Source organism: Ruditapes philippinarum, unplaced genomic scaffold (genome assembly GCF_026571515.1).
Source record: "Ruditapes philippinarum isolate M1 unplaced genomic scaffold, ASM2657151v2 ctg3564_1_1_1_1, whole genome shotgun sequence".
Taxonomy (NCBI): Eukaryota; Metazoa; Mollusca; class Bivalvia; order Venerida; family Veneridae; genus Ruditapes; species Ruditapes philippinarum.
This window is the reverse complement of record NW_026861453.1, coordinates 53712-67985: the sequence shown is the minus strand read 5'-3', so window position 1 is coordinate 67985 and position 14274 is coordinate 53712. Positions and strand designations below refer to the sequence as shown.

The window sequence follows — 14274 nt, the reverse complement described above, 5'->3', positions numbered from 1 at the left end:
CAAAATTAAAATCCTTGTTTACTTTTTACAGGCTACTGTTTTGGCCCAAATATCCTGATATTAGTTATAAATGTTGTTTTGGTTATTTCTAGGTCAAGTTTAAATATAACTCACTTGGGGTTTAAAAACTAGGTCAAAATGTTATGGGAAAAACATTGTCATCACTTAACATGCAGCTAAATGTATATCTATGTACTACTCTAGAAGCTACTTTTGGCCTAAATATCCTTGAAATTGGTTATAAATGGGTGATCTTGTTCACATTCGTACTATTTTAGGTGCGGATAACCATAAATGCACTTTAAATATTTTTCTTTTAATTTTTACAGCAAAAGAGCACAGCTTGTTACGGAAATAAAGATACAATGTACCAACCTGTCAAGACTTCCAATCATGCCTCTTATTGTGGTTTGCTCATATTCGTCACTATTCTTCTGCCGGACTCTTATATCGAACTCCTGGAGATAATTATCTAATTCAGTTGGTGGACTTTGTTCAACTTGCCTGTTTTAACCTTTGGAACTAAGAAATGACTGCACTAGTGCATTATTAGAGCGAGTTTTCATTTCAGTTCTCTTATTCTTTTGCAAATCTCTAAATGACTTAGCATCAACATTAAGAGGTGCAAATCTATTTTCCTTGTCATATGGCAATTGAACAGGGAGATTCATACCGTTTGTTGGAGGCTTTTCATACATTGAATTATATTCTGGATGGAGAAGTTAACTGACAGATGAAAAACTAGTTGTAGGAATTACAGAAATTAATATTGGAATGTTTTCATAAGAAATGGAAGAACATGCATTTGTTGTAGCTAACAGTGGCAAAGTTTGGGAAATCTGAATCTCATGAAGGATATTACAATCATAAAGGTCTTGAAAGTCAAAATCTGGAATTTCTTTTACAAGTTCGTGTTTGGCAGCAGTTTTGATATCACCTCTGAAAAACATATGAACTTTGTACATGCTATAAATTCCTAAAGGTTTTATTATGTCAATGATTTTTCCTTTTTCCCCATTTGACCCAACTTGAGCTGTGTCTCCAATATTGAAATATTTCATTGATGACATGTTTGTAAACATTCATTTGTTTGTATACAATGAAACGCTACTGTACCGGAAATGATGTTAATAGGTAAACAATTATTATTTACGTTTTAAGTAATTTATTTTGTTTTGAACTTTTATTGCAATGAAACAAGAAAACAAACAAAGAATCATGTTTATATTCTTTATTATTCAATATAAATATGTTCTCGTGTGAACTTAACATTTGCAATTGAAAGTAGTCCCGAAAGTAGTCCGAAATGACGTCTTGTAAAGCACGAGACTTGTCTTATTTGGGGGATGGGGTGTAAGACAGGGTTTTCTAGCACCGGTCAAAATGGTAGATAATCATGTCTGATATGCAAGAAATTAGGAAAAGCTAATATCACATTATGTCTGAATATTCATAATGTATTTCCAGGCTTTTAAAGCTAGTATTTATTGTTTGATTGCGTGACTACTGTTTGATATCAATCTGTTATATCGTAATATTAATCATCAATATCACAAACAGTATTTTACTTTTCCTTCTTGATTGTAGAATGGTGCTCTTAAAAGAAAATGGTGTTTTACATAATGTGCATAAAATGTTTAAGAAAAACATGCAATAGACAAATACTTCAAAATAGAGCTTAAAAAACATTTATTTTGCTGTAGCCTTTGTTTTTGCGTTGACAACATAATTGTTAACGGCTGTGTGTCCCAAACAGCTATCTACAAGTTAGACTGGCGATTAGACTGATCTTATGCATGAATACTAGAATAATCCAAACAGGCTTGTCAAGTTCAAAGAAAACAAGTACAACAAACACACATACACAACAACAATAAAGTAGCACTTCACAATCTTTAACCATTAATCAGCATTAACCAATAAATAGCCGGGGAAAAAGATAATAATTACAGGAATAAGGCACCATTACACAAAAAACACATACAAGCTCAAAATGATGATTTATTTTTTATTCCATCCTTTAAATAATATATTTTCCAATAAACAATAATATCAATCCGTTTTAAATAACAAGTAAAATAATTTCATAATAGATTTTACATAGAACGGATATCTTACGTCCTACCATTCAAATATTGTTATACTAACAACTTGATCTTAGTTGTTACTTTGGAGGTATTTTTTGTTTATTGTATGCTATCTTTTATTTTCGTAATGGAATAAATTAAAAGAAATAGATCAAAGCAAAACTACATTCATAGCGATAAGATTAAAATTATAAAATGTCTGTTTTAATGGACTTTCGTAGATAAACTATCACATGAGTTCTTGTATCTTAATAAACAGCTTATCGTGCCTCCATTTATGTTTACGGTTTTCCTAATTAAAGCTATTTATAGCGTTAACATTAAAGAATTTGAAGCTGTTACAATATCAAGCAAATCTTTTGTGCTTTGAAATACGCAATTGGACATAATTTCAAGAATGTGCATGTTCATTTAATACTTGTAGGTAGTACACTTTAGTCTAGCGTTATCTTTAAGTAAGTTTCACAGAAGCAATATATGATAAACAATATTAAACGCGATAAACAGATTAACAATTACTGTACAAGTGGATACTTATGCGTCACAAAAAATTGCAAATGTCAAAAAATGGACTTTTTGTGTGTAGAAATTTGTGCAAAATATATTTCTTGAGTTGTGATATCATTATCTAAGCAGGTGTGAGTAAAGAATATGTCGTTATTGTAATCGTTCTATTAAATTGTTTAATACCTTTGTTATTATATAATTGTTTAAAATATACATCATTAGTTTGATTAAGGACCTGCTCACACATTTCTTTGTCATATTTTGAAACATTCTTTTGTTATATGAGTGTTGTTTTCACATAATATTATATTGTTTCATTAAAACATTTGTGATTTATTAAGACCAAAAATAAACAAACAAGCAATAAAAAAATCAATCTCAGTACCTGAACAGTCAAACTTATTCATGCATGTTGCTTTATGAGAACATGTTTCAAGAAAGTTTGCCGAAAAAGAAAAAAAAATGCGCGATCATATATTTGCGAAAATTTTAAATCGGTAAAAATTGCAAATATTTCCTCGTCGCAAAATTAACCACTTTATACAATACTTTAAGGAATGGGAAAATTGATCAAATGACATTATTTAAACCTGAATAGCTTTGTAGAAAGACGACAAGTACTCAAAGAGCATAAATTTACCGTGGTGAGATATTCTTTGTCATAGACTAAAATTACTTGAAGAAATATAAAGACTGTGTCATTAGAATTAGAAAACTGATTACCATAAAAGCACATTTAAAGGGTACGAAGCTATATGTGATTTTTTTGAAGGGCAAACTATGTCACTTTTGTTAATTAGGTACTAGAAATGCAGATTAGGTTTTAGATATCCAATCTCATTTTATAGAAAACTTTTTGTAGTTACACAATGACCAATTCATTACAATGTGTCTTTAAATGCCGACAAGATTGTTCAGACTATTTGTTTACTATTTTAGTACAGTGGTACAGACGGCACCATTTATATCTAGCGAATTTTTACGGACGAAATAGTATGCATGAGATTAGTTTGTCATTAGTTGCACGTTTCTTTCAAATTAACAAATTAGAATTTATTTCTGGCGTTGATTGATCAATGTGAAAATACAATTGTGTACAAATGAATAAATAAATAAATAAAGGATATTTTTTTATGGAAGATCGAAATATATTTCACTTAGTGGACATCAGATGCAATATTATCACGAGTGGCGTAGCCAAAAGTTAAAAAAAAAATAGTTGGTGTTCACAAGTGAAATAGATTTTCTATCTATTTCAAGCATTTTTAGTGATTTTGATTTTTACTTGTTTTATCGCGAAACGTAATGCGTTCTTCTTCATGATGTCATCACATCATTACGTAACCGTACCATTGTTTCAGTTTAATTCTGTAAAATTTTACGATCTTTTTACACAATACATGCAGATATTTACTTGCTTCTCCTAAAGAAGCAAACATAACATACGACGAAAGTTATTCCTGTTGATAATTTTATTTTGTATGAAGTAATATTTTCATCCGCATTCAAATATAGTCACGATAAAGTAAAAATAATCAAATGAACTGTCACTGTAAAAAGAATCAAATATTATTTCACTTTCAACTGCAAAGCATATAATATACAACAGTTAGTTATATAAGTAGAGTTTAATGAGTATTCAACATCTTGATAAATGATAAGAACAAACAGGTAAAAAATATGAATCAACAAAAGTAAGTTATCGTTTAAGATCTTGCTTTTATGCAAGTATGCACTATGCTTTTTAGGATAAATTTGATTACCAAGTGAAACCGTTTCAACTTAATTTTCTAGAAAATGAAGCCAAGGTATTCATTTTCAATTAGTGTTTTATTATCTTGTTTGATATACTTCTGTTGCTCGTTGAATAATATCAGTTTTTATAACTTCATCTTTATATAATATTTAGTATTTTTTCTTCAGTACAAACTTATAATACAGTTGTTACCTAACAATAATATCAAGCAAAAAGTTTCAAATGGCATTTGCAGCAATGAAGATCGCAATGTGGCAAATTGAAATATGCATGCCTTAGGAAATTGCATTTTGTTGTTATATTAATGATACTGATGTACTGATTGGTACGTGTTATATGCCAAAATTATGATTTTATTGTCAAAAATATTTCTTCGCTTCCACTTATATTAGTTTATTTCATTATGTTTGTGAATTTACCTTAATAATATGATATGAAATTGGCATAATAATGAAGTCCCCACTTAAATGCAAAAAAGGAATGCGTTCAAAGTTAATATTTTGAAGTGAATTGATAATGAAAACAATATCAGTCTTCTTCATAATTAACAAAACACATGTCGCTGAAAATTGTATAGGACCTTTTTAATTGCAAGAAAACTTTCTGGGTATTGTACTTGAGGTGAGGATTGCGTTCAATTTAACATTGTTATTCATCTTAACTGTATAAGTTGCGGCGTGGCCGAGTGGTAACGTTAATGCGCCGGACAACCTTAGGTGCTGGTCGCATGGGTTCAAACCCCGTCACGGGCCAGTCGTTGATTCCATGAGCAAGAAACTTTACACTTTTATTGCTTAGTAATGGTTGGTTCGGGAGTGTTTCAATAAGTAATAGATATAAGCCGAAAACTGTCCAATGTGTAAAATATTGAATTTCATGAGGCGCGTAGCGCCGAAGGGAATTCAATATTTTACTTATTGGTCAGTTTGGGGCTTATATCTTACTTGAATTACTACTTTTACTATCAAATATCATGTTATCTATCGAAAACTTAGAAATAATGTATTTTTGTGCTAGAAATATACAATATTAATGTTTTAGCAATTATCATTTTCTTACTTGCAAAAAACCTTATAGGTAGCCTCTTGAATAACAAAATGACCGTAGCATGAAATGACCGTGTTTTGAAATATGACCAATTATGTACATGAACACAATGTATACACAAAATATACCAGTTACACAAAATGTTGGACTTACACACATACAGTATACATCAATTTACATTTGGGATTTTTACAAGAAATAATAAAACTGAAATGTTTTCAAATTTGTGTTGAATCTCGGATATTTTAAATGATTGACTGAAACAATCTATGATTTTTAAGAAGGATTTATACTGACCATTTAGTGTTAAAATGATATTTTTACTTTACTACTGTAACAACTATCACTGCAACAAAATGATATTTTCTTATTTTTAATTGATATTTGTCATACCTCAGGAGTCTGGACTCTTTTCTTTATATAAGCAGTCAAACATAACCACTTCTCTGTTAAATAGATGAATTTATTTTCTCTATTGTATTCATTTGAAAAGCTGACCCTTACCCTTACCTAACTGAAACATAACGTACATACAATAAAGCAAATCAAGTATAATTATCAACTTAACGTAAACATTTATTTAAAAAAGAAAAAACGGACAATACAAGAAATTAATCAATCCCATAAAAATCGTATCCTAACTGACGCTCCGCTATAAGAAGTGTAAACAGTGATATGATGTTAAGAGCTTGAAAATCGAAAATCAGGAGGTTTGGAATAATAATTTGTTACCAGATAATAAGTATAATTTTTATTTTCGTAAAACTATGTAAAATGCGTAATGGGCGAAGGAAAGATATTGCATCATTCTTCGTGTTAACTTCTGAGATAAGAGGCTACATTTAACTTAATCGGTTTTTGTTTTTTTTAATATTTGAAGAATTTTCCACAAAATCTTGTGGCCATACAAGCTTCTTTCAAGACACGGCACGCTGTCTAATATTAATTAATGTGTTACACGATTAATATTAGACTAACACATTAATATTGGACACCTACCTGTACTGTATTAAAATACAGTACTGTCAGAACAAAGGAATGACGTCATAGTAGTAATTTAAGCTTAGAGCTACAACACAATCGAACTAAAATAAATTGGTAATCAACTAATCTGCTTAACTCGTTTACCATTAAAACTATGTTTAAAAAGATATTTTTAATAGTATATGATTATAATCTAAGTTCCTTACTTAAGAACATGATCGATTAAATTTTCCTTAGTTTTGTATTAATCCAACTTATCCAGCTTGGCAAGGTAAGCACATGTAAGGTGATGCCAAAACTGCACAAATCAACGCAATCAATGCACTGTCTTTTTAAATACTATCAAATAACTGCACGGTTTTTAAAGTGATACTTAACACGTTGGAAATTAGATGATCTGCAGTGGTCCAATAGTTAAGTAAAACAAAAACATCACACTATTCATTGCAATGCAGGATTTGGCAGATCAAAGAACTGCTGAGAAGAGTTTATTGGAAATTACAAAGGCTATAAACTCTTGCTCTGTGAAAAGCCAATCAGTGAGGAGAAATATCAGCTAACGCTTGCCGCAACGGGTCTTGAAACATGCTGAATGTATAAATGACTTCAAGCCAGTAATTAGGTGGACGTAACTTGTTTTATTTAATGTATAAATACATATCTCCGGTAGATATCTTTTTTGAAAATCATTAATGAATCCAATTGAGATGTTATAGTTTATTGGAGGAATATATAAAAAATTGTAAGATTAGTTAAAATAAACAAAATAAAAAGGAAGATTAATGAGACATATTAAGTTTAATACAGAATGATATTGAAATAAACAATAATTATTCATATTGCCAGCCTTTGCGCACTTTATAAACGGTGTATAAAAACGTCGTAAATACAATAGCTGTTATAAATTCAAAATGGATTTTGTGACTTTAAACAAATCGTTAGAGGAAAACACGCCAAACGTGCCTTTTCACCAGATCAGCAAAAGCATGACTTATTGCGAAACTAATTGTTCGAATTCGACCTCGGATCATTTCCCGGTCTCCGAGGAGTTACCAAAAGAAATGCAGTTTGGTGTGCAACATGTGATATCAATAACAGCATATTCCTGTTTCTTCGTTATAGCGGCGATAGGGAACCTGACTGTATTTATAACATTATTTAGGAACCGTAATGATAAATCTAGAGTTAACATGTTTATCATGCATCTTGCGATGGCTGATATGATTGTAACGTTTATCATGATGCCACTTGAAGTGGTCTGGAAAGCAACAGTTGAGTGGCTTGCTGGAGATGCTGCCTGTAGAATTTTGATGTTTTTTAGAGCGTTTGGATTATACTTATCGTCTTTTGTGCTGGTTGTTATAAGCCTAGATCGCTACTTTGCGATTCTTTATCCGCTCAGCCTCAATGATTCCGATAAGAGAGGAAAGATTATGCTAGGCTTCGCATGGTTATTCAGCATCGTTGCTAGTATACCTCAGGTAAACCTTGTGAATTTATTGTAACATATATATCTATTATAAATACATGCAATTAAAAAAGGATTTTCTACCGAAACATTGATCCCGAATGGCTTTTGTCCCGACCAAAACTTAAAAAGCAATCATCAAATATCAGATAAATGCTTGGCTATATGCAATTAAACAAATTATAATGTTTAATTGCTTTATACTCACTTCCGGTTGTATTACTGATGTACGGATGTTTTCATCCTTTAAGCTTGAGTCGCTTACTTATCTCATACTATAGATTTACATCTGATAAACAGCAACTTTTATTTGTAGATAGAATTATAAAAAAGCAATAATTAAAGTAAACATGTTTTAGGAATTATTTTAAAAGCATTTCCTTTATTTAAACAGAAGGATAATACTTTATATTTTTAACAATTACTGACCAAACAAAGAATCGTTTGGAAAAAAAGATTATCAGTAGATTAGTTTCAACACAAACTGCAAAAATGCAAAAAGGCTAGAAAAAATTTTCACACTGCAAAGCATCTTTATAAATTAAGAAAAAACGAAACCACAAAGGAAAACTTGAAACAAAACGCAAAAATATATAAAGGCACGTTAAAACAATTTTATAAAAATGAGAAAAAGAAAGTATAAGTAAATTGCGAAATCTTAAAGGTAAAGACCCACGAAACTATTGGAAAATTTTAAACAAAAAAACAAAACAAAATTGCGAGGCTGACCTAACTGACCTTTATAATTTCTTTAAAAATGTAAATTTTAAAAATGATGAAAGTGATGAAATTATAGATGAACCAAATTCTGATGAAGTAAATGAAAGTAACGAACAGATAAATGTTCCAATCACAGACAATGAAATTGAGTATGCAATCAAAACCCTTAAAAATAATAAAGCCAGTGGATATGACAATGTAGTAAATGAACACCTTAAAGCAACATTTCCATTAATGAAAACAATATATGTTAAACTTTTTAACCTAATATTAAATTCCGGTATAATTCCTGAATTATGGACTATTGGTATAATCAACCCAATATATAAAAACAAAGGGGACACATCTGACCCTGGAAATTATAGGCCTATAACTTTGTTAAGTTGTTTAGGTAAAGTTTTTACATGTATTTTAAATAAAAGAATAACTGATTATGTTGAATCTAATGAAATAATTAACAATGTACAGGCAGGTTTTAGGAAAGGATTTTCTACTTCAGATCATTTATTTGTTTTGCAACACATTATTCATTATCTTAATAACAATGGAAAAAAGCTTTTTTGCTCCTTTATTGATCTTAAACAAGCATTTGACACAGTTTGGAGAAATGGTTTATGGGAAAAACTGATAAACTCAAATATTAATGGAAAATGTTTTCAGGTCATTAAAAATTTGTACAGTAACATAAAGTCATGTGTTAAGGTAAATTCTTGTTTTTCTAATTTTTTTCCTTGTAATATAGGTGTACGTCAAGGAGAAAATTTATCGCCATTGCTATTTTCATTATTTTTAAAACGATCTAGAATCGTATTTTTTAAATGTTAGTAACGTACATGGAATAAACATTGGTAAATGGAAGTAATACAAATGAGCTTTTCTGTCTTTTAAAATTATTTATATTACTCTATGCTGACGATACGGTAATAATATCAGAAACAGCAGATGATTTACAAAAAGCATTAAATATATATGAACAATACTGTGATAATTGGAAACTTAAGGTTAATACGTCAAAGACAAAAATCGTAGTTTTTTCTAAAGGTAGACAACAAATGTATAATTTTACTTTTAAAAACGAACCTATCGAGGTAGAAATGAATACAAATATCTTGGAATTTATTTTAGTAAAACAGGTTCTTTTCTAAAATGTAAAAAACATATTGCAAGCCAAGCTACAAGAGCCATGTATAGTTTGGTAAAAAATTCTAATCGTCTCAATCTTCCAATAGATTTACAAATTGAATTATTTAATAAAACAATTAAGCCGATTTTACTGTACGGTGTAGAAATTTGGGGATATGGTAATCTCGACATTATTGAGCGAGTTCAACTAAGGTTTTAAAAAATTATTCTTAAATTAAAAAAGTCAACAGCAAATTATTTTGTTTATGGAGAAACCGTTTGTTTGCCTCTAGCTATTGACATCGAAGAAAGGATAATATCATTCTGGTCAAAATTATGTAATAAAGACGGTGTTAACGCTAATAATAAATTGTCAATTCTTGTCTATAATAACTTACTACACTCAACAGCTGGTTTAAGTGATAATTTGCTTAAAAAGAAATTTCCATGGTTTTTTAATGTCAAAACTATTTTAATCAAATGTGGTCTACCACAAGTGTGATTCGACAATACATTTACAAACTCTGGGTGGCTCAAACTTTCTGTTAAACAAAAGTTAAAAGATCTTTTTTTAAATGAGTGGTATTCTAAAATTGAAAATTCGAGTAACAGTTTGTTTTATAGAATAATTAAGACAACTTTTGGATTTGAATCGTACTTGGCAAATTTAGATAGTTCATTACTGTACTTTTTTATTAAATTTCGAACAAGAAATCATCGATTTCCTATAGAAACGGGAAATTGGTCCAGTACTCCAATTAACCAAAGATTTTGTTCTAATTGTCAAAATAAAACTGGCGACGAATTTCATTATTTACTTGAATGTTGTCAATTCAACGAAGAAAGAAAACAATTTTTGAAAAAAGTATATAATCAACGACCAAACATTTTTAAACTAGAAAATCTTATGTGTACTAAAAACAAATCTGAATTTCTCAAATTGTGTAAATTTGTTAAATGTATTATTCAAAAAATAAGAACTTAACTATTCACTGAAAATACTTGTGTTATTTATATTACATTAGTTCTAATTTTGTAATTATTTTTTTGCATGTTTTGTTTGTCACCTTATATGAGCCTCGTATGATTATATCATTTATTGTAAATTCCACATATTTGCATGTATACATGTATTGAGAGAAATAAAGATAAAGAATGTTGTCAATTCAACGAAGAAAGAAAACAATTTTTGAAAAAAGTATATAATCAACGACCAAACATTTTTAAACTAGAAAATCTTATGTGTACTAAAAACAAATCTGAATTTCTCAAATTGTGTAAATTTGTTAAATGTATTATTCAAAAAATAAGAACTTAACTATTCACTGAAAATACTTGTGTTATTTATATTACATTAGTTCTAATTTTGTAATTATTGATTTGCATGTTTTGTTTGTCACCTTTTATGAGCCTCGTATGATTATATCATTTATTGTAAATTCCTCATATTTGCATGTATACATGTATTGAGAGAAATAAAGATTATGTTATGTTATGTTATGTTACAAAAAAAAAACAACCTGGAAATAATAGATTTGTTCGATATTATTGAACAGTTATAACTATGTACTTAAATTCTTAAATTCTAGAATCTGTTTTATGATTACATTGATTTTGAATAAGTGTTAAGTCATGTGGTTGAGTTAATATTGAATAAACCCATCAAATCAAGTAATTTAGTTCAGATTATGTTTCGAATTATTCAAAAGGAATTCTTTGCTTTTAGTCTATAGAAAGTCATTAAGACACCTTTATTTTTTAGAAGATTAAGGACTTCAAAAGATGAAAGAATTAAAATAAGTAAGGAACAATTGATGAAAATGACAAAACAAATTATATATTTTATTTTGATATTATGCTATTTTTTATATTTTGCTACTTTTTTATTTATGATACAACGTATTGCCAATTAGGTATCCATGTTTATTACAAATTACTGAACATGGATGAAGAGAAGTAATATTCCAATATGCAGTGGCTGAACTGTGCTCTGGTAAATTCAATGTGGCTAACTGCCGTGATCTGGAGTGAAAACTACCACTACTTTCACCACATTCAAACATTTTGTTTTGATGTGATAATGCGATGCATTACTTATATCTAAAAATTCCTTTGGTTTAGATATTGGCTGTATGACGTTCAGTAAGAGTTAAATTATTTCAGAAATGGTTCAATTGTTTGGAAACGTAAAGACAATATATATATACATAGGTAGTCATCAGAAAATGTTGTTATTGGGTAACTTCTTGCAACAAGCTATTTTAAGGTGACTCATTCTCTGATTGACTTGTGCACCATTGTATTGGATTTAACTCAATACAGGATTGGAGCAATACCTATAGGCGCTTGCAGAAATCATGATCACAAAATAGACAAATATCTTTTTTCGCCGATTTTTATACTTTCCATTCATTATCATACATAAATCGGTGTAAAAAGATGAATTAGACCTTTTAAAGTTCATCCTCTTTGGTGAAAAACCAAGATTTCAGCATTTTATTATTCAAGCGCCTTGTCAGGTAAATACCGGACTACGGTATTTAGTGTGGTGCTCCAATCCTTTTTTTAGCCTCACTCCATTGTATTTGGCATCATCGTATATTCCTTACATTAGAAAACAACTTTTGATGTATTTAGTGTCCGTTATTATTGACTGGTATCCTACTTTTAAATCAATACATTCTATTCAGCTTAAATAATCTTATATTCATTGTAGAAAAATCAATTGAGTAAACTAAATATCGAATTATATAAATTATATATCAAGTGTGACAATCGCTTAAATCCGTACATGAGATAAAACGCATGGTTCAGATCAATGCACTATTCTATATTATTATTTTCATGGGTCAAGCTTTTAACAAATGTCTTATGTGTAAAGTATGACGATGGGATTGGTACGTGAGAATTAATGTCAGCGAAAGACCCGATATTAAATAACGCTGATAACATACATTTTCAACCTCTGAGAGCACAGTTATTGACTTTGCCGTGGTCACATTCTCTACACTTTTGACATGTAATGTTTTATTCATAAGTATCGTTTTAAAAATGTATGTAAAATAGCGACACTTAAACTGTAACAACATTATATTATATCTGATATGTCGCGTCAGACACTTCCCTGAATTACCATGATGTTAGGTGAGGTTTTGATGTAACCTTTCAACACTTTATGATTGTTTGTAAGACTAGATAATGACGCTATTTCATTGTCATTGTTGTTTTTCTATTATTTACAGAAATATACATGTATTTTCACAAAAGCATTTTAATATTCAAATGAATTAAATCGAAGTATTTCAAACATGTTTTGATAGTAACATAAAGGGTAAAAAGATAGATCTAATGAACACACAAGGAAATTGTATGTAAATGTTCCACAACAAAATATAATGCTGTCATTTTAAGAAAGGTTAAACCTAGACTGGAAAATTTTCAATTTTAACGTTTTGGACTTTTTTTAGGGATGCTATTTGCTGTGTTTTAACTATTCAATATTGATCTCAGGCATGAGCCATTTGCTCTGAAGGAAATATACGGACATATTTCTATTATAAAGGAACTTAATAAGCATTCGTTTTTTTTAATTCAAATAACATTTCTTGCAGCATATAGAAATAGCTTTATACACTTTAAAGAATGGGCTATGACAAAGTTAACTAGAAAAAACAAAATGATTTAATCACGAAACATTGGCTGTATGATCAAGGATCACTTTTAGGGAAAAGTAAACTATTAAAATTATTTTCATTTTCCGTGTCAATAAGGCATTACTTGGTTAATTTAAAAAAAACGAAACTAAGAATTGAAAGGTTATAGATTTTATAAAATATATCATGTATATTATTTCTTCATTAAGAATATAGAACGCCATGTTTCAATTAACAAGATCATCATTTTTGATAGTTATCAGTTCTCACGACGTAAAGAAGCTTAATATGGATGAAAGATTCAAAGGTATTGTGAGTGATAAAACTATAAAGCTTTATTAAAAGTTTTAAATCTACCTCAGTCATACAAATTTAATTAAATGAGTATAAGCAGATAGAAAGTTCATTTCCTCGGCCAGAATATTATACCTGGTACATATAAAGGTATCAGGTGAGATTTCAGTGTCAGTTATAAAATTTGAATCAGTTATTGCAATAATTAACACGATAATATAATAGCATTAGAAATTTATGATTTGATAGATGTACTCCGATAATTATTATTATACTTGACACGCATACACACGATCACATTAAAGCAATTTTATGCCCATAAGGTGATTAGTATTAATAACAATCTTATTAAGACGAGATTTACTTACGATAATTATATAGGACAAAAGAGTAACCTTTGAGAGTGTCTAATTTACTGTTTAAAATAGAATTTGTAGAAATCTATTAGATCAATGCCTTTGATTGTAATTTGCTAGCAAATTACAAATGTGTATTTAGGCAGAAAGACAATTGCACCGAAATACCATGCAAAATTAACAGATATAATTTAAATTGAAATTTTAAAAATAACAGGAAAATTTAATAAGCCACTTATTACATAAAAATGTGATCAAACAGGTCTGACATTTTTAACCT

General features: G+C 29.2%; 1 protein-coding gene across 1 annotated transcript in view; it reads left to right on the top strand.

Moving 5' to 3' along the window:
• The first annotated feature begins 6816 nt into the window (after positions 1-6816).
• LOC132715653 (adipokinetic hormone/corazonin-related peptide receptor variant I-like) overlaps positions 6817-14274 on the top strand; it is a 29792-nt gene continuing 22334 nt past the window's right edge. Inside the window, exon 1 of the mRNA XM_060698689.1 lies at positions 6817-7862. Coding sequence (XP_060554672.1) covers positions 7293-7862 — 570 coding nt within the window. The 5' untranslated portion in view covers positions 6817-7292. The remainder of the gene's footprint in view (positions 7863-14274) is intronic.